The sequence below is a fragment of the Myiozetetes cayanensis genome, unplaced genomic scaffold, assembly GCF_022539395.1.
Source record: "Myiozetetes cayanensis isolate MyiCay16 unplaced genomic scaffold, myiCay2020 scf140, whole genome shotgun sequence".
NCBI lineage: Eukaryota > Metazoa > Chordata > Aves > Passeriformes > Tyrannidae > Myiozetetes > Myiozetetes cayanensis.
The window spans coordinates 67128-89723 of NW_026087049.1; the positions used below are offsets into that span (position 1 = coordinate 67128).

The 22596-nt window shown below is 60.7% G+C and overlaps 3 protein-coding genes across 6 annotated transcripts; 1 reads left to right on the forward strand and 2 right to left on the reverse strand.

Moving 5' to 3' along the window:
• Positions 1–280: 280 nt before the first annotated feature.
• RETSAT (retinol saturase) lies at positions 281–7020 on the reverse strand. Of its 2 annotated transcripts, XM_050310034.1 has the most exons (11): positions 6735–7018; positions 6117–6299; positions 5111–5355; positions 4430–4631; positions 3928–4125; positions 3714–3833; positions 2859–2997; positions 2608–2717; positions 2169–2335; positions 1543–1702; positions 281–1114 (listed from the first exon to the last, which is right to left on the reverse strand). In XM_050310034.1, exons 1-11 carry the CDS (start codon positions 6925–6927, stop codon positions 969–971), a joined length of 1863 nt encoding a protein of 620 aa, XP_050165991.1. In that variant the 5' UTR covers positions 6928–7018; the 3' UTR covers positions 281–968. The 2 variants fall into 2 exon arrangements, with proteins under 2 accessions (XP_050165991.1, XP_050165992.1); XM_050310035.1 differs by lacking the exon at positions 1543–1702 and having other exon boundaries at positions 6735–7020.
• An 864-nt stretch (positions 7021–7884) lies between these two features.
• On the forward strand, positions 7885–13632 carry ELMOD3 (ELMO domain containing 3). 3 transcript variants are annotated; one of them, XM_050310036.1, is made up of 11 exons: positions 7885–7907; positions 8288–8338; positions 8606–8675; positions 8965–9027; positions 9272–9363; positions 9463–9586; positions 10310–10501; positions 11077–11207; positions 11727–11803; positions 11888–12015; positions 12637–13632. In XM_050310036.1, the coding sequence occupies exons 2-11, from the start codon at positions 8291–8293 to the stop codon at positions 12810–12812; spliced, it is 1101 nt and encodes a 366-aa protein (XP_050165993.1). In that variant the 5' UTR covers positions 7885–7907; positions 8288–8290; the 3' UTR covers positions 12813–13632. The 3 variants fall into 3 exon arrangements, with proteins under 3 accessions (XP_050165993.1, XP_050165995.1, XP_050165994.1); XM_050310038.1 differs by having other exon boundaries at positions 10379–10501; XM_050310037.1 differs by lacking the exon at positions 7885–7907 and having other exon boundaries at positions 8276–8352; positions 9463–9584; positions 10379–10501.
• Positions 13633–14562: 930 nt separating this feature from the next.
• GPAT2 (glycerol-3-phosphate acyltransferase 2, mitochondrial) lies at positions 14563–22178 on the reverse strand. Its single transcript, XM_050310040.1, is given in 22 exon segments — positions 14563–15468; positions 15534–15641; positions 15644–15726; positions 15817–15937; positions 16014–16139; positions 16241–16318; positions 16458–16557; positions 16559–16604; positions 16978–17209; positions 17360–17430; positions 17540–17634; positions 17720–17805; positions 18017–18124; positions 18273–18479; positions 18562–18661; positions 18739–18872; positions 18943–19042; positions 19721–19849; positions 20055–20165; positions 21088–21161; positions 21254–21370; positions 22015–22178. Coding segments are annotated over 21 exon segments (2343 nt in total). The 5' UTR covers positions 22015–22178; the 3' UTR covers positions 14563–15351.
• Positions 22179–22596: the final 418 nt, after the last annotated feature.

Genomic DNA, 22596 nt, shown 5'->3' on the forward strand with positions numbered 1-22596 from the left:
TGCTCACAGCAATGACAGGGCCACCTCAGGGTGTCACAGAGGGTGGGGGACCAGGAGGTGGGAGATGGGGACAGTTGGGGTTTGGGGAATCATAGGTAAATCCACATGGGCCACTGGCTTTCCTCAGGTTTCCCATTTACAGCCTTTCTGTTGTTATTCCTCCCCAAAACTGGGCAGTGTAAGCCCCCAGCAACGTTCACAAGGATGGGCTCTCCTTCCTCCTTCCCCTTCCCTTCCCCGTGACATCACCCAGCCCTGCTGACCCGTCACGAGGCACCAATCCCAGGCTCACGAGCACTCTTATATTTATTTCTTTCCAGTCTCTTGTGCTTCCCTTCCCAACCAGATAGGACTTGGACAATGTTCCCAAACTTTTCCCAGGAGGCAGAAGGACTTTTGTACTGTTTGAGCCATCGACGCCTTGGGGCGATAGGGGGAGAGCAGTGCCCAAACCCCGGGAATATCGGGGTGTCGGGGTCCTGCTGCCCCCAGAAATGATTGTGGAAGCACCGGACAGCCCACAAGGGCCATTGCTCTCAAATAGCTCCGGGGGTTGCAGGTGAAGGGGGTGTTTGCTGGGGGATGCAGGTGGAGGTTGATGCCCTTCCGATGCTCCCCTGGTGGGATCCAGCCCTGGGTGCTGCCGGCTCTGTGGGTGCTGCTGCTCGGTGCTGTTACCGGTGCTGCCTGTTTTGGGGTTACCTTGACTTCCCTCCTGGCCACGGCCCCGTGGGGCAGCTCTTGGGGACCCTCTTCACGGCCAGGGACAAGCAGTGGTAGAAGCAGATGCGTTTCAGGTGGGTGAGGTGCAAGACAATCTAGCTATGAACGGGAATGGCATCTTCCTGGATTGAAATCCTTGGCTTTGCACGGGGATGGATCCGCTACGGGTGTGTGACAGCAGAGAAGGCGGAGGTGGGGGTGATGTGGTGGGGCAGGGGGGGTCCCTGATGGTGGGACAGCAGGTGTTAGTTTCCCTTCTTGGAGTTGGTGGCCTTCAAGCTTTTCTGCAGCCTCACCAGGTCAACGTAGAGGTTGCGCTTGAGGATGGTGCTGGCGCAGATGACGGCTCCTTGCAGGGCTCCCATGAAGCCACCCAGGCACAAATCCTGCCCTGGAAGGAGGGAGAAGCGGCCATGGTCCCCCTGTGAGCAGTCCTTGCTCCCCATTCTATCCCAGCCGACCGTAAATGCTGGTTTGGGCATCACCTTCCTCACGTTCCAGCTGCCCCCACACCATCCCTGGGGTCTGAACCCACAACCCCCTCCCTGTTTGACCCCTTCCTTCTCCCCAGCAGGAAAAGGGTTTCATCCTGCCCCATCCTGCACCGGGCAAGGAGACAACCTCCCAGAGTTGGAGGAGCACAGCCCTTTTCTCCTCGCCTTGGGACTATGGAACTCCACTTCTCCAGCGGCTCTCCCGCTGACCCACAGCACCGCAGGGGCTCTTCCCTTTATGCCATTTCAGGATTGGAAGTTTCCTGCCCCCACACCCCGCTCCCCCAGAGCTGTCCCCGCCTGAGGACACTGCTGGCCCTGTCACCTGTCAGGTAGAGGTTGGGGACGGCGGTCTCTGCCCGCACAGCAGCCATGACCTCGGCCTGCAGGCGGGGGATGCCGTGGTCGGTGCCGTACAGCTCCCCGCGGGGGCTGGCGAGGTAGTGCTGGTTGGTGAGGGGCGTCCCGCTGGACAGGTACTCAACCTGCAGGGATGGGGCAACAGGGTGGGTCTGCAGGGTAGCAGGACAGGGAGGGGGGAAGCTTTGTGCTTCAGAAAGCTGTTTTTGGGGGGTACGGGCTGCAGTGAGTTCCCTCGCAGACCCTCGGGTGGTTTGGTTCTGAAGGATCATGCCGGGACAGTCATCCAGGTCTGCCCAGGTTGGACAGGGCTTGAAGCAAACTTCTCTAGTGGAAGCTGTGTCTGCCCACGGCAGAGAGTGGAACAGGATGAGCTCTAAAGTCCCTTCCCACCCAAAGCACTCCCTGATTCCATGACCACTCACCCTCGCAGCATGAGGAGGCAGCAGTGATGGCTTAGAGCGATGCTGGACCTCGTGTCCAGGGGGTTCAGCCCCAGCTGCAGTGCTGGGTGTGTAGAGGGGACACAGAGAGAAGCTGGAGGACCCTGGAAACCCAAGTTTAGGACCCCCAAGCCCCGAGTTTCCTCACCCTGCCCTCGATGCGGGGGTAGAGCTTGTAGACAGTCTGCATGACAGCATCCACAAAGGTCTTCTTCAGGTCCTCGTAGTCATCACCCCTCTTTTTGACCTGTTTGTCCTTCCACTCCTCAAACCACTCGTACCTGGCGAAGGTGACGATGGCCAGCGTGGATTTACCTGCGGGGGGACAAGGATGGGGCACTTATCCCTCTGCCCACATTCACCCCACCCTGCTGCTCCAAACCCTCCCCACCCAAACCCAGGGGATGTCCCCAGGTCTTTGGGGTTCCATGTCCTTCATCCAGTCTCAAAGACTGCATTCCATGAGTCACCTGCTCAGTACCTTTGACCATGGATAGTTGAGAAGAAACTCATTGTTGGGGGTCACCAAACCACAACAAGAGTTTTGGATGCCCTAACAAGCATTTGTGGTTGGGCTTCAGTCTTACCTGGGTGCCTCATTTCCCAGGTGGGGTCCTTGGACGAGGGGGAGGTGACAAAGACGAAAGGCATGTTCTTGGCAGCTTCTTCTCTGGATGAAGCCATGTAGTGCCTCATGCTGCAGGGGGATGCAAAGGTTGAGGTGAGTTTGGTGCATACCTTTGGCCGGATCCTCATTTCAACTGAATCCCTGTTTTCTGAGTCACCGCCCAGGAATTCATCTCCTTAACCTCAATGAAGCAGGTGAAGCCAAACCTACATTCCATCCAGGTCACTCCCTGGGTACATGAAGTAGTTGGTGGGCTCCACCCCCAACTCTTCCCTTGAGCCGTTTAGGCCGACGAAGACAGTGAAACAGCCCTCGCCGTGGGCCACCAGGGAGAGCTGGGACTGGATCTCTGCAAGAGGAGAGAAAAAGGGGGATTAGTCTTTCCTGGGGAAAATCAGGCTTTTCTAGGATCCTCTGCTATGAAGTGGTTTCTCCAATCCTGACCCCCTCTCATCAAACCCTGCACTTCCCACCCACCCATCCCCATTCCCCCCATCCCCATTCCCCCCAGGTGTGCGCCTTCCACCCAGCTGTGCCACTTCCACCCACCCACGCCCTCTTCCTATCCACTTGTTCCCCCTTCCCACACACCCACCCACCCATCCCCATTCCCAGTGGTGTCCCTTACACCCAGCTGTGCCTCTTCCACCCATCTGTGCCCCTTCCCAACCACCCCATCCCCTTCCACCCAACCATCCCACTTTGCCCCCATCCCTGCCCCTTCCACCCACCCTTGCCCCTTCCAGCAGGTTTTTTGGCAGCTCTAAACCCAACTTTAGGTGGACATTCCACCAGCTTCCACAAATTCCAAGGCCCTACACTGTGTTTTTTAGGGAATCCTTGCACCAAATCAGGACTTTTCTAACTATGGTCAATCTCAGTTGATTAATTTAGGCTTAATTAAAACCCCTGTGAAGAAACAAGTGGCCAGGGCTGGGTTTGAGGGCTGCAGCACAGGAGCGATTTAACATTAACTTAAATGTTAACTGATAAATCCGCTTTGGGATGAAGCTTAGGACAGGATTAACACTGTAACCGCCCCGGAGCCCGGCGCTGCCGCGGTACCTGGCAGAGCCTGTGCCTCTGGGGGCAGCAGCTTCTCGTAGGTGTTGAATATCCCGGCGTCCGAAATGATTATGGGAGCGAAGATCTTCACCGAATCTTGGCCTTTTTTGACACTCACACCTGGGAGGGAAAACCCAGAGCGGGGGGAGCGGTGCTGGTGAAGGGACCCCGCTTCGGGGAGCGGCCCCGCAGCCCATCCCGCGCCGGCGCTCACCGCAGGCTCTGCCCTGGGAGTCCAGCAGGATCCTCTCCACCGGCGCCTTCCCAAACACATTGCCCCCGGCTTTCCGGATCACCAAAATGGTGTGGAAGACGATTTCCCCGGAGCCGCCTTTGGGGTACCACGCACCGCGGAGGAAGTGGTTCACCAGGATGCTGTGCATGGAGAAGCTGACCTTGGAGGAGATCACACCTGGAGAAAGAGGCAGCCAAGGTGGGTTTGGGCCAAATCACGGGTTTGGGGCTTATCCTAAAGGTTTTAGGATGAGGAACACCATAGACACAACGCTGGGGAGAAGGAGGGATGCAGGTGAGGAACTTGGAGGAGCGGGGAGGACGTCGGGCATGGGCAAAGCCCGTGGTCACCAACCCGACCAAGTCGTGGCAGGCCACGAGCAAAGCCCCGGGCGTTGGGATGGAGGCAAGGGAGAGGTTCAGGGATTCCAGGAGGGGACATTCCCAGTTTGACGCCACCCTGGAGCCTCCTGGTCACCTACCGTAGGTGGGGAAGAGGTAGCTGAGGACAGCCCGGAGCTCGGGGTTGGGGGTGAGGCCGTCCACCACCTCCTTGAGGCTGCGCGAGGCCATGCGGGAGAAGGCGCAGACGCGCGGGAGGAGCCCGGACCAGCACAGGAGCCTCACCAGGTACCGCGGCAGCATCTTCAGGACACTCAGCAGCACAACCCCCCAGCTGGTGCTCTGCGGGGGGAGCACAGGGCTCAGCGGGGCCACGCCCCAAAAACGCCCCAAAGCACCTTTTTCCCCTTAAATTCACCGCTGGGCGTCCTGGGCAGCTGTGGACAAGGGGAGTGCTGGCTCCCCCAAGAAGCTTCCCCCCCTCCCCCCGCAAAAAATCTCCCATCCATAAAGCTCCCCCTAACAAAGCTCCCCATAAAAACTCCCCCAATCAGGAAAACTCTACTGGAAAGCTCCCCCACAAAACTCCCCCAAAAAGCTCCATATAAAAAAAAGGTCCCTTGAAAAATGTCCCCCAGAAGATGTGGGGTGCTGGGGTTTTGAGGCAGGAAAGGGCGACTTTGGATGTTTCCCAACGCTTCTGGGACAAGGCCATCATTCCCTGGGGGTGGCCAGTGTCTGGGTGCCAGGGGGTTTCCCCTCTTGGTGTGATCCTCCCGATCCCAACCCCCTTGTTTTATCCCACCCAGATGTGCCTCTACCTTCACCAGCTGCTGGAACTTATCGATGGCCGCGGCTTCTCCAGGGAACTGCTCCTTCAGCTTCTGGTAAAGTTCCTGCTCCCCAGCATAGATCTGGTAGGTCTTGCTGTTGCCCTGGGGGTCCCCCAGAACCACGGTATCGTAGACAGTCGGGAGCTGGGCCCACTCCAGCTGCCCATCCGTCAGCTGGTCCATCAGGAACCGCATCAGGGAGCTCTCCTGCATCTCCCCCACATAGTGGATCCCTAAAAGAGACATTTTACTGGTTTTGTCCGCTTTTTTCTTCATTTTTCCTTTTTTTTCCTTTATTTTCCCACCCCAGGATGCACTGAATGCACCTCTATTTATCCATCCCCTCCCCATCAACTCCATGTGGAAGGGAAAGGGAAAATCTGGGATACACACACCTCCCACTTGGGGTAAACAGTTTTCACCATCACATTTTTATTTGGGAATCTGGGGAATTTTTTTCCATATTGGTATTTTTCCTGTGTTTTTTCCACCCCGGGATGTACAGGACCCTCCTCTTATTTTTCCACCCCCACTCAACAGCTCCCTTTGGAAGGGAAAGGGAAAATCTGGGATACACCAGCCACCCACTTGGGGTGAATGCTGCTTGCCGTGGTGTTTTTAATTGGGAATTTTGTTACACATCGCGATTTCTCATCCCTGTGGAAATAATTAATCCTGGAGCTCCGGGGGTACGCAGAGCTGGACTTTGTCTTGCTGTGGAGGAGTTTTCCAAGGAGGTGCCAAGTTTGTCCTAAGGCAATATTCCTGGTTGAATATTGTTTCTGAGAGTTCCGTAGGGGCTGGATATGGGGAATTCAGGGGGGTTTGGTGCTTTGCAGCCAGAGAATTTTGGGGTGAAGAACAGCCTTGTCTAGCACAGGGTGGGTGCTGGGGCCCCCTGACCTGACCCCCGATGGGTGCGATTCCCACCCCGAGTGTGCCCCAGCCCCCTCCTTCAGATCCAGGGGGGGAATTCTGGGGCCCCAGATCGTACCGGTGTCGAACTCGAAGCCCTTCTCGGTGAAGGTGTGGCAGCAGCCTCCCAGCTTCCCGTGCTGCTCCAGCACCAGCACCCTCCGGCCGGCCTTGGCCAGGAGCGCGGCTGCCGCCAGGCCCCCCACGCCGCTGCCCACCACGATGGCATCGAGCTGGGGGGGCACCTTGTCTACCGAGAACACTGCAGGGAGAGGGGGTGTCAGCGGGGGGGCACCCCTGGGGCATGGGGTACCCCCGAAACCACGGCGAGGGGGCGGCACCCAGGGGTGATACCAGGCTGGGGGGTGTCACCCTCGGGGGGGGGGTCACACTAACACGGGGGTGACTCTGACACTGGGGGGACAGTGCCATCTTGGGGGCCTTCAGACTGACCCCACCGGGGGGGTACATACTGACACGGGGGGGGACTCCACGTGGGGGAGGGACAATGCCACCCTGGATGGTTTCAGACTGACAAGGGGGGGCTGATGCCACCCTGGGGGAGTCAGCGCTGCACTGCGGGGGCCGTGACAGCCCGGGGGGTGATTCCGCTCCAGGGGCAATGCCGGGACGATTGACGCCACCCCGGTGGGAGACATCGCCCTGAGGGGCCGGTGCTGTGCCGGGGGTCCCGTACCTGTCTTGACGACGGTCCTCCGCACAGCCTTGTCGGTGACGAGCGGCCCGGGCGGGCGGCGGCTGTCGGCGGCGAAGGGGTTGGGGCCGCCCGAGAGTTGTGGGAACAGGAAGAAGAGGACCGGGATGAAGAAGAGGAGGAGGACGACGAGGAGAAGGAGGGGGACGAGATAGAGCATCGCCTGCAGCCACATGTTGCTGCGCCGTCCGGCGGGGACAGGAGTAACCGGGGCGAGGGGACGGCAAGGGCGAAAAAGACTGGGAAAAGGGGAGCGGCACCGGCAATGGGCGGGAGGACCGCGGGAGGGGCGGGGGTTTACACTGGGAACTGGGAGCTGGCACCGAGTCACGGGACTGGGCACTGGGGGCGGGCACTGGGATTCCGGGAGCTTGGAACCATGAAACAGGCAGTGGCTGCTGGGAGCTGACAGTGGGAGCTGTCACGGGGCACTGCGAGCTGCAAGCAGGCACTGGGCACTGGGAACTGGGCACTGGGAACTGGGCACTGGGAGCTGGCACTGGGAGCTGGCACTGGGAGCTGGCACGGGGCACTGCGAGCTGCAAGCGGGACGCAGGCACTGGGCACTGGGAACTGGGCACTGGGAACTGGGCACTGGGAGCTGGCACTGGGAGCTGGCACTGGGAGCTGGCACGGGGCACTGCGAGCTGCAAGCAGGACGCAAGCACTGGGCACTGGGAGGCATCACTACTGGGATATGGAGTCACGGAGTCACTTGGAGCTGTCACAGAGCACTGGGAGCTGGGTCTGAGAATTGGCACTGGGCACCGGGAGATGGCAAGTGGGCACTGGGAGCTGACACTAGGAACTGGTAGTGGGATACTGGGAGCTGGGACTGGCACTGGGAGCTGGGACTGGGCACTGGTCCCGGGCACTGGTCCCCGGGAGTGGTCGCCCCCCCGCCCTGTAGCCCCGCCCCACTGTCCCCAGTCCCCGCCCCCGGTCGTAGCCCCGCCCCCCCGAGCGTAGCCCCACCCTCTGGTCTCGCCCATGTTTGACCCTCGCGCGCCCCCGTCACCGCCCCGCGCGGGGCACGACGGGAGTTGTAGTCCCGCGTCTCTCCCAGCGGGCTGGGCCGAGGACTCCAACTCCCGGCGTGCAGCGCGGCCGCGCCTGCGCAGTGTGGCGGCGCCGGGCCGGGAGGGGCCCCGCGGGGTCAGGGCGGGAACGGGACCCCCGTGAGGGGCTCTGGGGGGCCCTGGGGGTGTTCGAGGGACCCGGGGGGGCTCCTGAGGGGCTGGGAGGGGATTTGTGGGGGCCCTGGGGGTGTTCGAGGGACCCGGGGGGCCTCCTGAGGGGCTGGGAGGGGATCTGGGGGCGCTGGCAGGGACCTGGGGGTGCTCCTGAGGGGCTGCAGGGGGGGCACTGAGAGACCAGAGGAGAGTCCTGAGGGTGCCCGTGAGGGGCTGGGGGGGTCCTGAGTGGGCCGGGGTGGTCCTGGGGGGTGTCAGTCTCCAGGGAGGGTCTCCTGGGGGGTGTCAGTCTCCAGGACCCTCCTCCCCAGCTCTGATCTCCGCCCCGCTCTCCTCCCGCAGGCCATGAGCGGCGCCGGGGCCCTGGAGCGGCGGCCGCGCGTGTTTCCCCCGGCAAGTCCCTGCCCGTGCGTGTCCGGCCGAGCCCCCGGGGCCCCCCTCACCTCCGGGGGCCCGGTCCCCCTCACCGCTCCATTCTGTCCGTATAAAATCATCTGGGAGGCACAACTGCCCCCCCCAAAACCCCCTTCCAGAGGGGCCTGAGCCACCTGCCGGTGGGGCACAGGGGCTGTTCCCGCGGGGAAATCCTCGCGGTTTGGGGTCGGTTGGTGTTTGGGGTCTGGCTCGGGGGTGACACTGTGGTTCCCTCTCTCCCCCCAGCTCCCGGCTCTGGGGCAGGATGGGGTCCTGCAGGCACTGGTGCTTGGAGCAGGGCAGTGCTCGGCCCCTGGTGAGCTTCTCTTGCTTCTCTTGGATCGATCCCGGTGTTCTCTGGTGGGAAGGTCACCTGGGGGGCCGGGAGGGACCTCAGGGATCCAGCAGGGAAGCCTCAATCAAATCCATCTGGTCCCGGCTTGTTCCCCAAGACCACCCAAGATAAACCTTGCAGTTGGGATTTTCCCTGGAAAAGGGGAAATCCAGCTCCAGGATGTGCTGGGGGGTGTTGGGGGAAGGGAGCAAATCCCCCCATCCCATGACTCCCACCCGGATCTGACCCTTGTGCCCCTCCCCTCGGGCAGGGATCAGCGAGGAGCAGCGCCGGGCCCAGGAGGAGTGGGAGGCTCTGGAAGAGATCCAGTCAGGTACTGGGAGCTGGAGAGGTCTGGAAAGGAGGGAAGGACCTGGATCCCGGAGGGCAGGATGGGTGGGGGAGCACCTGGGGGGATTATTTGGGGGTGGAGGGGACTGTGGAGAGTGTTTTGCCCCTGCTCTCCATGGCTCCGTCCTCCTGGGGGTCACTCTGGGGGGTTCACTGGGCGTTCAGGGGTCACTCAGGGGGAACAGGGGTCACTGGGGGGGTCTAACCCCCTCCCTCTCTCCCTGCAGGGCTGGGGGGCACCTCTCCCGTGCCCCCTCCCCCGATCTCCTTCGCGGAGGCGCTGCAGCACTTCCAGAGCTCGGGGCTGCCCCAGAGCCGGGTACGGCCCCGGGGGCGGGGCAGGGATCAGGACTGGGGGGTGCTCAGCCCCCCTGCCCCCGGGGGCTCGGCCCTGACGGCTCCGGGGTCTCTCCTGCAGAGGAAGGCGCGGGGGCCGGGGCGCCGGGGGGCCTTGGCCGTCCTGCTGCGCTGCCTCGGGGGGTCCCCCCGGCTCCGGCCGCAGCTGCGGGGGGAGCAGGAGCTGGTGCTGGCCATGGCACAGTGTGAGTGAGCCCCGATCCCCCTGCTCCCAGTTCCATCCCCTGCCCATTCCCCATGGACACAGCTCCCCCCCCATGCAGGATCCCCCCTGCCCCACAGCCCTTCCTGTCCCTCAGTCCTGGACGGATGGGATGGGATGGGATGGGATGGGATGGGATGGGATGGGATGGGATGGGATGGGATGGGATGGGATGGGATGGGAATCCCCCCGTCCCTCGCCATGGGGGGGTTGTATCTGCCCAGCCAGGGGGGCACACACAGGGAAACCCCGGGACTGTGGGGTTGGAGGCTGAGAGGGGCCTTTTAAGGGCACCAAGGGAGTTTTGGAGGAGCCAAGTGGTATTTTTTAGGTGCCGGGGGGGGTATTTTTGAGAGGGCTGTGGTTGGGTTTTGGGCACCAAAGGGCAGTTTTTGGGCACTGTGGGATTTCTTAGGGCGTCAGGGTGTGTTTTTTGGGCACCAGGGGATGTTTTTAGGTGGCACGGGTTGCTGTTGGGGCGCCAAGATGCATCTTTTGGGTGCCAAGGGCTGGGTTTTGGGTAGCCAGGGGGTGTTTTTGGGGAGCTGTGGGGATTTGTAAGGTGCCATGGCGTGTTTTTGGGCTCTGGGGTGGGTTTTTGGAGGATATGCTGTTGTTTGAGATGCTGAGGGGTGTTTTAGGCGCACGGGGGGGGTGTTTTTGGGGTGCTGAGGGCTGGTTTTGGGTGCTGGGGGGTGTTTTTTAGATCCCAGGGGTGTTTTTAGCCACCTGGGGCGTTCCCTCCCCCCGGGTGCCCCTCCCTCCCTCCTGCCAGGCGCCCTGGATGACTCGGAGCGGGTGCACATGCGGATCCTCCAGACCATCTACCGGCAGCTGACACGCTCCCGCCGGGGCTGCCCCCGCTATGGGACACACTGGGAGGAGCTGGGATTCCAGGGTAGGGCTGGCAACGAGCTCTGGCCATTCCCAGACTCCACCCAAACCTCCCCTGGAGCAGCTCTGTCCTATCCCAGCTCCCTCAGGCACACCCTGTGCTCCAGCCCCGTCTCCGTTGCCCTTCCCTGGACACGCTCCAGCACTTCAGTGTTCTTCTTGGACCCCAAAATTGATCCCAGGATTTGAGGTGCAGCCTCACCCCAGTCCTTACACTCGTCTCCATATGCCTACAAAATTCCCAAGGGCACCCTCAATCCCTTTATCCATAAAGATACTAAGTCAAACTGGGCCCAGTACAACTGGACTGCTTGGCCAGGCTATCCCAGTGCCATGTGCCTAAAAAAGCTCGTAACTCCTGGAAAAGTGTGGGAACAGGAGTGTAGCAGGGGGAGCAGGGTTAGTTAATGCCCAGGTGAGTGAGGTGGTGGCCGCATTAGGGAAATTCCCTGGAAACTTTCCCTCCAGAAAGGGAATCCCCAGGATCCTTGTACCCTGGGAGTGCAGTGACAGGGAATCAACGGCCCACGGAAGGGGAAGGTGGCAGGGAGTGACTCCATGCTGTCCCTGCCCCCCCAGGTGTGGATCCTGGGACTGACCTGCGTGGGACGGGAATGCTGGGGCTGATGCAGATCCTGTTCTTCGTCCTGGACTCCCGGACGCTGCCGCTGGCCAGGGAGATCTTCCAGCTCTCCCAGCATGAAACCCAGGCACGGCCTTCCCCCTCCTCCCTGGGGGGAGACTCCCTTGGAATTCCCAGTGCTCTGGCAAAGGGAAGAGCAAGGAGCTCTTCGGGAATGTTTTGGGATGCTGAACCCCCTCGGGCTGGTGAGGGGAGGAAGGTGGTGCCCGAGGAGCCCTGATCCAGGCTGGAGCTGAGCTCCAGGTGCTGGATTTGTGCTGGGAATGGGATTTTAAAGATTTGATCCTGGCTTAGAGTGGAATAAAAGGGCTGGGGAGTTGGGCAACAGGAAAATGGAAGTGAGTGGAGCCTGTCTCCTTAAATTCCACATTTTAGTCCATGTTTAAGCCTGGGATACAAGCTCGGCTCAACCATCCACATCCATCCAAGCCTGGATCCATAGAGCTGTTACCTAGTACATGGATCTGCCATCCATCCTGTGGGTTTGGGGCCACACAGATGTGGTGTCAAAGGGTTGGAGGTGCCAGAGGGGAGGAGGGTTTTCCCTCTGAGCTGCAATAACGCCAGAATTCTGATTCTCTTCCAGAATTTTCCCTTCTGCATCATGTCCGTGAACATCACCCGGATCGTCGTCCAGGCGCTGCGGGAGGAGCGGCTCTCCCGGTGAGGGGGGTCTGGCTTTGGGCTCTCAGTCTGCATCCAGGGCCCTTCCTGGGACGTGGCCAAGCCCCTCTCCCCGTTTTCCAGGGAATGCAACCGCCGGCAGCAGGTCATCGGGGTGCTGAATGACCTGTACGCCGCTGCCTTCCTGCGGCTCTTCCGCCTCTGGAAGCGGCAGCGCGGGACTGTCGCCGACGCTGGGTCCTTCCTCAAGGGTTTGTCTTCCTGGCTTTTCCTTCTCCTTATTTTCCCTGGGAAAACAAGCCCAGGACAACCTGAAGACCCCCCCGCTGTGTTCTCAGCACATCCGAGCCCAGTTCCAAGGGCTGTAACGCCCAGAAGCCCAAACATTCCCCATTTAATCCTCACACTGAGGTTTTCCACAATCTTTTCTTATGCCAGTGCTCCAAGGGGTTTCCCCCCCTCCCCCATTTTCCATTCCAGAGGGATGCTGTGCCAGGGTGGCTTGAGGTGGGTGACATGTGGGGACATTCCCTGCTCCCCAGGCTCACACAGAGCTGTAGCTTAACCCCAGTCCATGAGTTTATTCCAGAGGGGATTGGTGTCAACAGAGCTAATGGATCCCCTGGAAATGGGGATCCAGCTGGCACTGCTGAGATCCGGCTTTGTCCCACCTGTTCCCTGGATTCCAGTCCAGGGGGGGTCAGGCTGGTGCTGAGTTGGGGGTGGAGAGGAGCTTCCCATGTTCCCTCATCCCAAGGAAAACACAATTACACCCTTTCCCAAGGGAAAACATTGGGATGCTGGGTTTGTTGGGCCTCTGCCACCATCCAGGCTTTGCTCCCCTCAACCTTTTCCCCCTCTGACCCTTCCAGAGCTGGAATTATCCACCAAAAAGAAGCCAAGGCAGCTGCTGAGATCCCTGGAAGCCTATGTGAGCCATGGCCTTCGGCCTTCCTCCCCTCCTCCCTCCTCCTCCTCCTCCCAGATCCACTTCACCAGCATCTGTGACCCTGTGGTCGAGCTGGAGCGAGATTCCCGACTGATCTGACATGGAGCAGGATACTGCACAGGGAATTCTGCTGCTGGATCAGCCCTTGGAGGGGGACACGCCGGTGTGTCCCCTGGTTTGGGGGCTCGGGAAAGGCCAGGAGAGGTCACAGAGCCAGGATTCACCTGCTCCAGGTGGAAATCCCTGGAAGTGAAAGAGGAGAGGCAGCCTGGCACTGGGATAGTCCCATCTGTCCTTACCCTCCCCCGGGGGAGCTGGGTGGTGGTGCCAGGCTCCTGGATCCCATCCCAGCTCCAGCAGCACCCAGGGGGAGAGAAACCCCAATTCGGGCTGTGGAGGCTTCACTGGGGCTGGGGGGAGCAGGACCAGGGGGACAGCAGGACCAGTGTGGCCCCCCCAGCTGGGGACCCCCAGAGTCACCATGGGGTGTCAGCACCCAGAGAAGTTTAACTAAAGGGGGTGGAAATGTGGTGGAAAAGAGTTTTGGATTTGGATTTGCCACCGGATTCTGTGGGATGCAGAGGGTAGTGGTGAAGCAGGAGTGCCAGGAGCCTGATTGGGGGTGAAAAAGGTGCTGTGAAGGAGAGAAATGAGGGTTGAGAGCTGCAGGGAGGAGTGTTATTCCCTCTGGGAGCAGCTCTGTGCCAGTCTTTGGGAATGTCCCCAAACCTCTCAAAATGGGGAGAATTCCCCAAAGCCCAAGACTGGAGAGAACTGAGGGGTTTGGGGGAGAGAAGGCTGGTGGGAGAATGGAGCATCATGACCCCCAGCCCCCCCAAGGTACGATGATTCCTGGGGGCTGAGAATGCTTCTGGATGGAAAAACATCCAATAAATGGGCAAAAAGGAGCCCAAAATTATGGATTTGCTTTCCTGATTCTAAATTGTTGTGGGAATCAGGGCAGGGAGGGAGCCTCTTTGGGGTGTTTTGAGGCAGGGGTGAGGTGAGGATGGGGGGGAATGCAGGTGGAGGGGGAGGGATGGGGGTGCCGGGAAGGGGAGGCAGTGTAGGTAGGATGCAGGGAGCAGAGAGGAATGTGGGTGCTGGGAAGTGGCAGGAGCGGGCAAGGGGCACCTGGGCTGTGAGGTGGGGGCTGGGCAGTGGGGGTGCAGGTAGAGGTGCGGGCAGGGTACAGGCAGGGCGTGGGCAGCACGAAGGACTGCAGGTAGGGGCATGGGCAGGACAGCCCCTGTCCCCCTGCACCCCGGGCCACCCATTAGTGCTGCCCCTGCCCCCAGAGCCAGCGGGACCGTGGGGGGCCCCACAGGCAATTACTCAGCCCAAGTCACAGGTGCCATTGGTGCCACCATCACCATCCTCATCACCACCCTCATCCTTGTGTTCTCAGCTCCCTCAGCACCAGGGCGAGGACTGAGAGGGGCAGGAATTGGCCCTGACTGATGCATGGCAGAGGCTGCTGCCATAAGTGGCATTTGGGGGGTTGACCCTGGGGTGGTTTAGGTGGCCCTGGCCCAGGCTGGGCAGAGATGAGCCTGGGGGCACCAGACTGGTGGTGGGGGTGAGAGATCGGGAAGGGCTGCAGGGGGGATGTCCTGGGGGAGCATGGTGGACCCCACCCAGCTGGGAGGAACAGGCAGAGCAGGAGCTCTGCAGGAGCCTCATGGGCACCATCCCTTGTACTCCTGGGGGACTTGGACCTGCTGGAACCCCCCAGGGGAGAGGAGACGGCCCAGGAGGCACCCAGAGGGTTCAGAAGAGAACTGTGAGGGACCCAACCAGGGCGGCGCCTCCTGAGCTGCAAATGATACAACTTCCCTCATTAACTTTTCTAATTAACTGTTTTAATTAATCAGGAGCAGTGCGATTTTCCACTTTAGCCAGCACATAGCAAGGGTTTTTTTAAAGCTGCTATTGTTAGAAACTAGTTTGGGAAAATCACTGGAACTTTAAGTTTTGCTAAACCAACTTTGATATGCTTTGATGAACAAAGCCTGGGGGAGAGATAAGTTGCTGAGAACTGGACACCAGGAATTCAAAATTTATAGACTACAAGAACATGTTGCAGGAACTAGAGATTATGAAGAAACTAACAAAGAGAATTCAGAATCAATCTACTGAAACACTCCCTATCTGGGAAAAGGATAATAAAAAGACTGGAAAATGTGGACTAATTAGCATGAGAAGTGAGAAATTAATAACCAATAGAATATAGAATACTACTTAATTAAGAGAATTATGTAACATAACCAATGAACATGAATTTGTTTGCTAAAATTGTATAAATAATGTAAAGTTTTGAAAGTGGGTGGGCATGTTGGGTGGAGGTATCCCCATGCACCCCAGCAATGTGAATAAACTAATGCCTGCTTTCTAAAACTTAGAAAGTTAGAGAGTTTGATTTATCCCAAGGTTTTTACTGAAAACTGGAGCTGCTGTGAGTGAGCAGAGGAGGGCTGGGGGAAACGTGGTGGTTGGAGCTGTCTTGTGCACCATCACCAGAAATGATGAAGTTTTCCATCCCAGGTGAGGGAAGGAGAGGCAGAACCTCCACCCCCTTACAGGGTCAATAAATCGATGAGGCACATAAATGTGCCCCATTTATGACTCAGGGGTAGGGTTACAACTGCGTGAACTGGTGGATGAAAGCTCTCAGCTTCTCCCGGTTGGAAGCAGACTGGAAAGGCTGGGAGAGCTGGAGGAGGGGTCCAGTGGGGGTCTGCAGCTCCTCCAGCACCTGGGGGGGCACAGGGAGGTCAGGGGGGGCAGCAGGACGTTGGGGTCTGGGGTGGCTGTGCTTACCCCCATGTCCTTGAAGCTCTGCAGGGAACTCAGGGCCAGGCTCCTGTCAGGATACCCTGTGGGGAGAGAAATCCCGAGGGCACCCCCAGCCCGGTCTAGGGGGCACTGACCCCCAAAAGCGAGACCCCCCACCTCGACTCACCATCCTCATCCTCATCCAGGAATTCCAGCAGCGCCTCCACGTAGTCTGCCTCTGGAATTGGGAGGGGTGTCAGATCCCAGCTCCTGGGGGGCTCCAGCCCCCTGCAGTGTCCCCAGGGCTTCCCCACTCTGGGGGTCCTACCGGGCTGGGGCCAGGGGGGTCTCTCCAGGAATTCCGCAGCCCGGCCGTAGCTCCGCAGGACGGGGCTCAGGAGGCGGCACAGGAAGAGGAGGAAGCCGGGGAAGCCCTGGGGCTCGCTGAGCTGGGGGGACACACAGCTGGAGTTGGGGGACAGCCCCCTCCCCCCAGCCCAGGGGGCGGTGGGGCACTCCCAGTACCTTGTAGCAGCGCTTGGGGACCCTGTCCTGGCTGTCACTGTCGCTGTCATCGCTGAAGTCCCACCAGGAATGGCCCCGGGACGAGGGTCGGGGGGCCACATCGCAGCCCCTGCACTCGCTCTCGGGCTGGGGGGACAACAGGGGGGCCACCTCACCTCAAACCCGCCCTGTGCCCCAGCAGGGACCCTGGACCCGTGTCCCAGGAGGGCTCCCGGGGTGATACCCACCTCCTCCTCCTCCAGCAGCCCCCCAAGGACGAGCTTGTCCAGGATGTCCAGGCTGTGGCGTTCGGGGGGCTGGCAGGGCTGGGGACACAGGACAGGGTTGACAGGCCACCTGTGTCCCCACCTGCAGCCCCAGCAGGGTGGGGGTGACAGGCCACCTCTGTGTCCCCACCTGCAGCCCCAGCAGAGTGGGGGTGACAGGCCACCTCTGTGTCCCCACCTGCAGCCCCAGCAGGGTGGGGGGCAGCAGCAGCAGCACCTCCAGGATCTTGCGGAGCAGCTCCTCCCGGCTCAGCACAATCCCAGCAGGGCTGGGGGGTCCCCAGGATCGGCAGCACCTCCAGCAGCAGGGCACGGATGGCACAGGCTGACAGGACAGGGGTGTCACCCACCCCTGGTGTCCCCAGGTCCCCAGGAGTCACCAAATTCCCCAGCATTCCTGATCCCCAGTGTCCCCAGCTCCCCCGGTGTCCCCGGTCCCCCCAGCATCCCCATTCCCCAGTGTCAACAATTCCCCAGCGTCCCTGACCCTCGGCATCACCGATTCCCCAGTGCCACTGACGCCTGGGGTCACCAAATCCCCCGGAATCCCCAGTCCGCAGTCTCACCTTCCCCAATCCCTGTTGTCACCAACTGCTGACACCTCTGACCCCCCCAGTGCCCCCAGGGCCCGGCACCACCATCCCCGCTGCCACCCAGCCCCTGCTGTCCCCGCTGTCCCCAGGTCCCCGTTCTCTCACCCCCCGCCGCCTCCCCGCCCAGGCGCTGCCGGACGGTCCCCGCCAGCCGCCCCAGCCGCCCCCGTGCCGAGGCCTCGGGGGGCCCCAGCCCGGCCCCGGGGGGCTGCAGCTGCCGCAGGCTGTGCAGCACCAGCGCCCGCAGCTGCCCGGAGAACCCCACGGCCCGGCCCCGCAGCAGGAGCTGCTCCAGCAGCCACGAGAAATCCCGCATCAGCCAGGGCAGCAGCACGGCCTGGGGAGAGACAGGGGGGATTCCCGCTGGCAATGCTGCTCCAAGGGACAGGAGGGTTCGCTGAATGCGTCCAGGACAGGGATGCTGCTGAGAAGGTCCGCAGGAATGCTGCTCTCAGGGAAGGGAAAGGTGGAGAGCTCCTTATCCCACCTCCCGGTGCCTGTGGAGCAGCAGCGCCGCGGTGATTCCCACAGCCATGATGGCGGAGCAGGCGCTGGAATCTGCTGGAGGGAAGAGGGGCTCGGTATCCAGGGGGTGATTAATTCCCACCCCCATTCCCCAGCAGGGAATGCCATCCCAAGGGATGCAGGGACCACCCGGCCCCCTCACCGCTCAGTGCGTGCAGCCCCAGCGCCGTCACCAAAATCTCCTCTTCTGTCCCCACACCGGGACCCAAAGTCCCCACATTCCCGACATCCGGCCCGCTGGGAAATCAGGGTGAGAGGGGTGAGGAAGAGGAGCCGGGAGCAGAGATCCAAGGGGAAATGCTGCCCGGGCTCAGCTCCTCACCACGTGCCGAGGATGGTGGGAAGCAGCAGCTGCTCTGGCCGATTCCTGGTGAGCATCGGCCCGACGAGGTTGTTCTCCACAAATTCCTGGGAATGAGGAGGAAGGAGCCTGTGGGTGCTCACAGCCCTCAGCACCACGAGCTGACTCGATCCCTGCATCCCCAGGGCTGGGGGAGCCCAGATCAGCCCAGGATGGATTCACTGGATACCCTCAGACACCCCAGCCCAAACACACCAACATCCCAGGAATAGCTCCCCAGTGCCAGGACAGAAATGGGGGCATCCCCAGCTGCCGTACCCGTAAGGAGAAGGGCTGGCAGAAATCCACCCGGGCACAGCCACGGTGCCGGCGCAGGGCCTGGAATGCTGCCCGGAGACACGCGGCGATCCCGAGGGGCTGAGGGGGCTGGGGACAGACGGGATGGAGGCACTGACGGCGGCTTTAGGGGGTGCCACTGCCCGGGGATGCTCCCAGGGATCTGGGGGAACACCACTCCCCAGAGATGCTCCCAGGGACTCCACCAAGCACCAGGACCCCCCTGGCCCCCTCTCACCGCTCCAGCCCTCCCCACTCCGCCAGGAGCCACGTCATAGGCGATTCCCACGGGGATGATGTGGACGTCGGGCACGGCTCCGTCCCGCAGCGCCCGCAGCACACGGAGCAGCCAGCGCCAGGCGGGAGCCGAGAGCCGCAGCGAACCCGGCGGCTCCTCCAGGAAGATGACCAGGGGCTGGTGGCTCCGCAGCACCTCCTGCACGTACTGGGGGCACACTGGGAGTACTGGGACCTGCCAGCACCTCCCCGAGTGCTCCAGGGCATTTTCCAGCCCCAGCCGCACCTACCGCATCCAGCACAGCGCCCGGCAGCCCCTCATCCCGCTCGCTCCAGGACTGCGCCATTCCCGAAGGCAGGAAAATCCCTCCCAGGCATTGGAGCAGGGATCTGGGGGGCAAAGACACCGTGGGCACACACACTGGAGCCCCTGGATCCTCTGGGAACATCCCGCACCGGCTCCTTACCGGAGGCCAGGGCTGGTCCAGGCGCCCACCGTCACCCTGGGGGCCCCGATTCCCTGCGAGAGGAGGAGGAAGGACAGGAGCGGCCCATCCAGCTGGGATTGGTGGGTGCACAGGAACACCAGCGGCACCTCGGGCTGCAAGGAAGGATCCCGGGGTGAATTCCCGCTATTCCAGTCAACGGGAGCGCCCGGCCGGGCTCCGTACCGTCCTGGCAGCCCGGAGCACCATCTCCAGCTGCCCCCACTGCAGCTGCACACTCAGGAACAGACGGCTCAGCAGCTTGGGCAGCATCCAGTGGCACAGCCTAAGGGAAAACTGGGAATGAGGAACCCCACGGGGATGAGGCGGCCCCCAAACCGCCAAACACTCCCACCCCCTCCCTCCCCTGCCTCAGTTTCCACAACCCATCCTGCCTCAAAATTCCCATCTCAGCTCCCAGAAAGGCAAATTCCCACTTTTATCACACCAGAAAGGCTGGATGTGATGACACACCTCCTTTCCACTGGCAACCAGAGCTGCCATCACTTATCCCTGCATTCCCCCCAAAAGGATCCCAACATGCCCTTATTCCCTGAGCAATTCCTTCCCTTTAATGGCTTGCAGGCATCATTTATTCCCACTGGATCAGACCAGCAATGAAGCCCCAAATTCCCAGTTCTCAGTGACAGGAGGGGGAAGGGAGTGGGGATGGGAAGGATCCCTCTGGTTCCCACCCTCCGGGGGATTGGATTTTCCCTGGAGGGAACTGTGAGAATGGCCCCAGAAGCTGTGGGGGACCCTGAGGGCAGCAGGCCAAAGAATCTCTGTGCAGATCCCAGAGGATCCCAGAATATTACTCAAAGGATCCCAGAATATCTCCTCAAGGATCCCAGAAAACGCCCAAGCGATCCAATGCATCCCCCCAAAAGCCCAGAGTACCTCCCAAAGGATCTGTATCCATCCCCCAGAGAATCCCAGAATATTCCCCCAAAGGATCCCTGACCTCAGCAGGAGAGGGGACAGTGGGGCCTGGATTTCCCCCAGGATCCGGCAGATCTCCTCCTTCCAGTGCCGCCGGGATCCCTCATCCCCTTGGGATCCTCGGGCCCAGCTGGTGGACACATCCTGCACCCTGGGGGGGAAGGGCAGGGGGGAGCACCCTGGGATCCATGGGCGGGATCCAGGGAGCCTCGGCGGCATTCCTGGGATCCCACTGATCCAGGATCCAGGGAGCCTCGGCAGCATTCCCGGGATCCCACTGACCCGGGATCCCAGCACCAAACAGGATCCCCCAGGACTGAGGGTGATCCCGGGATCCCCTCAATGCCCCCACCCACCTCCTGCTGCTGCAGATCTTCGCTGGCAGCTCCCTGGGGGTCTCTGCTGGAATTTTCCATTCCCAGGCCGCAAGGAATCCGCAGACCCTCCGGACCAGCCACCCTCGGAACCTGGAGGGGACACACAGACAGATCCTGGTGGGGGGGCTTTTCCACAGGGATCACCCCCACAAAATGCCTCTTTCCCAATATTTGGGATTTCTCCCCATTTTACAGGGAGGAGTTTTGAGGTGATGCTCCAGGACACCCAGCAGGAAGGAAACCTGGCATTCAGGGCATCCCAAATCACAGAATTTTCCCAATCCTCCCCAAATCCACAGAGAGCACGGTGGGATGGAGGTTTGGGATATCCCAGAGCGTGCAGGAAGGGCCGGAGGGGGACGAGGGAACTGCATCCCCTGTGATCCCAATGGATTCCTCGAAGGGTTTCAGAGCTGGAGCTGGGAATATCTGGAGCTGAATGGAGGAGAATGATCTGATGTGGGACAAAAACCAGCAGAGACTGGTTCATCCAGGGATTGTTCCCAAAGGGGAGAGGAGCCAAAGGGATCTGGCACCTCCAGAAGGAAAAACTTCTGGAAATGGCTCCGGAGCAGCTCCTGGCCACAGGACAAGGAGGGATACCCAGAATTTCATTTTCCTGGGAGATTTCCTCCCTCGAGGGGGAGGAGGAAGAGTAGGAAGGGTCAGGAAGTGGCTGCTTTCCCTTTTCCTGGGAGCCAGGCTCGCTCCGAGTGATGCCGGCTGGAGCAGGGAGAAGAACAATCCCTCAACTCCCTGTTCTTCCCATCAAGACTCCAAGTTTTGCTCAAAGAAAACAACGAATGACCCCAAATCCTCAATTCCATGGCTGGAATACAGCCCAAGCCCTCAGAGATGCCACTTCCAGCCTCCCAATATATGATTCATGAGCTCAGTTTGGGATACTTTGGGAGCAGGGAGGATGGAGAGGAATTCCCATGCGGATTTTGGGGAAATCTGGGGAAATGAGGTTTTCCAGGTGTTTTCCAGCACGCAGCTGATCCAGCCTCACCGTGTGTCCCTCTCCGTCACACGGCTGATGTCACGGAATCCAAGAGCGGAGAGATCCTCGGCACAGAATCCAACCTGGGAGGAGAAGTGGGATCAGATCACTGGACACGTGGATCCTCGGCACGGGAATCCTGTCACCCCCATCCCCTGATCCCAAGCTCTCTCACCCAGCTCCTGGGGGTGCAGGTCTGGCAGCAGCGCCCCAGAACAGGGCAGTGGTATTTTTCCAGGAACGGGATGAAAAATTCCAGGCTTTGGTCCGAACTGCTGATCCAGGTTTTCATCTGAGGAGGGAAAGAAAAACGGGAAGGAGGGGGATGGGACAAACCTTGGGAATGCCAAATGTGGGTGGATACACCCCAAAACGTGCTCGTGGTGTGAGCCATCCTGATATTGGGATGCAAGAGAGGAATTTGAGCTGGCATAAGCTGGTGGCACACCTTGGAGAAGCGTGGGGACACGGATCAACCCAGATCCCATGGGATCAGGCTGGATTTGCGGGGATCAGCAACCAGGGGGGGTGGGGCAATCGGTTCTCCAGCAGGATGAACCCTCAGAGACACGTTGGGAACCCAGATCCAATGGGATTAACACAGGTCCAGTTGGATCAGCTGGAAATATGGGCACGAGGGGGACAGTGAGATCCTGGGGACCACAGAGCCCTCATCAGCCCCTTCCACCCCCACATCTGGAGCCATGGGATGCCTTGGAACACCAGCATCCCAACCACCAGCCCCCCAAATCGGGATACCTCCCTCCAGGAGGAAAAAATAAGCAATTTGGGTTTCAAATGTTGGGGGGGGGGGCAAAGGGGGAAGGAAAAGAGGTTGTGGGGTGGGAACCTCGGTGGGGTTTGGGACCCCCAGGATTGGGGATATTCACCGGGGAAGGGGCTGGTGGCATGTGGGATCCCCAGGGTGTCACGTACCTTTGGGGGGTGTCACGGGTGGGGGGACACCCCCAAACTGGAGAGAAGAGGTGCTGGGGCTTGAGGGTCCTGGGAAAAATCCTGGAGACAGAAAGGGGTGGAAAGTGGGAATGTGGCAGGTTTGGGACACACGGAGCAGTCTCTGGGAGAGGGACCCCCGTGTGCCCCACTGGGAACTGGGGGAGGGGGAGTAACACACCCCACACGTGCCCCCCACACCCCACAGTCCTCACAGGGCCCGAGATGGGAGCGCAGCTCCCCGCACAGGCCCCACAGCCCCCGGAGACCCTTCTGGGGGCACACACCCCACACGGGACCCACAGACCCTTCTGGGGGCACACACCCCACTGACCCCACGGGACCCACAGACCCTTCTGGGGGCACACACCCCACACACCCCACACACCCCACAGACCCTTCTGGGGGAACACACCCCACACGGCCCCACAGACCCTTCTGGGGGCACACACCCCACTGACCCCACACGGACCCACAGACCCTTCTGGGGGCACACACCCCACACGGCCCCACAGACCCTTCTGGGGGCACAGGCCCCACAGACCCCACAGACCCTTCTGGGGG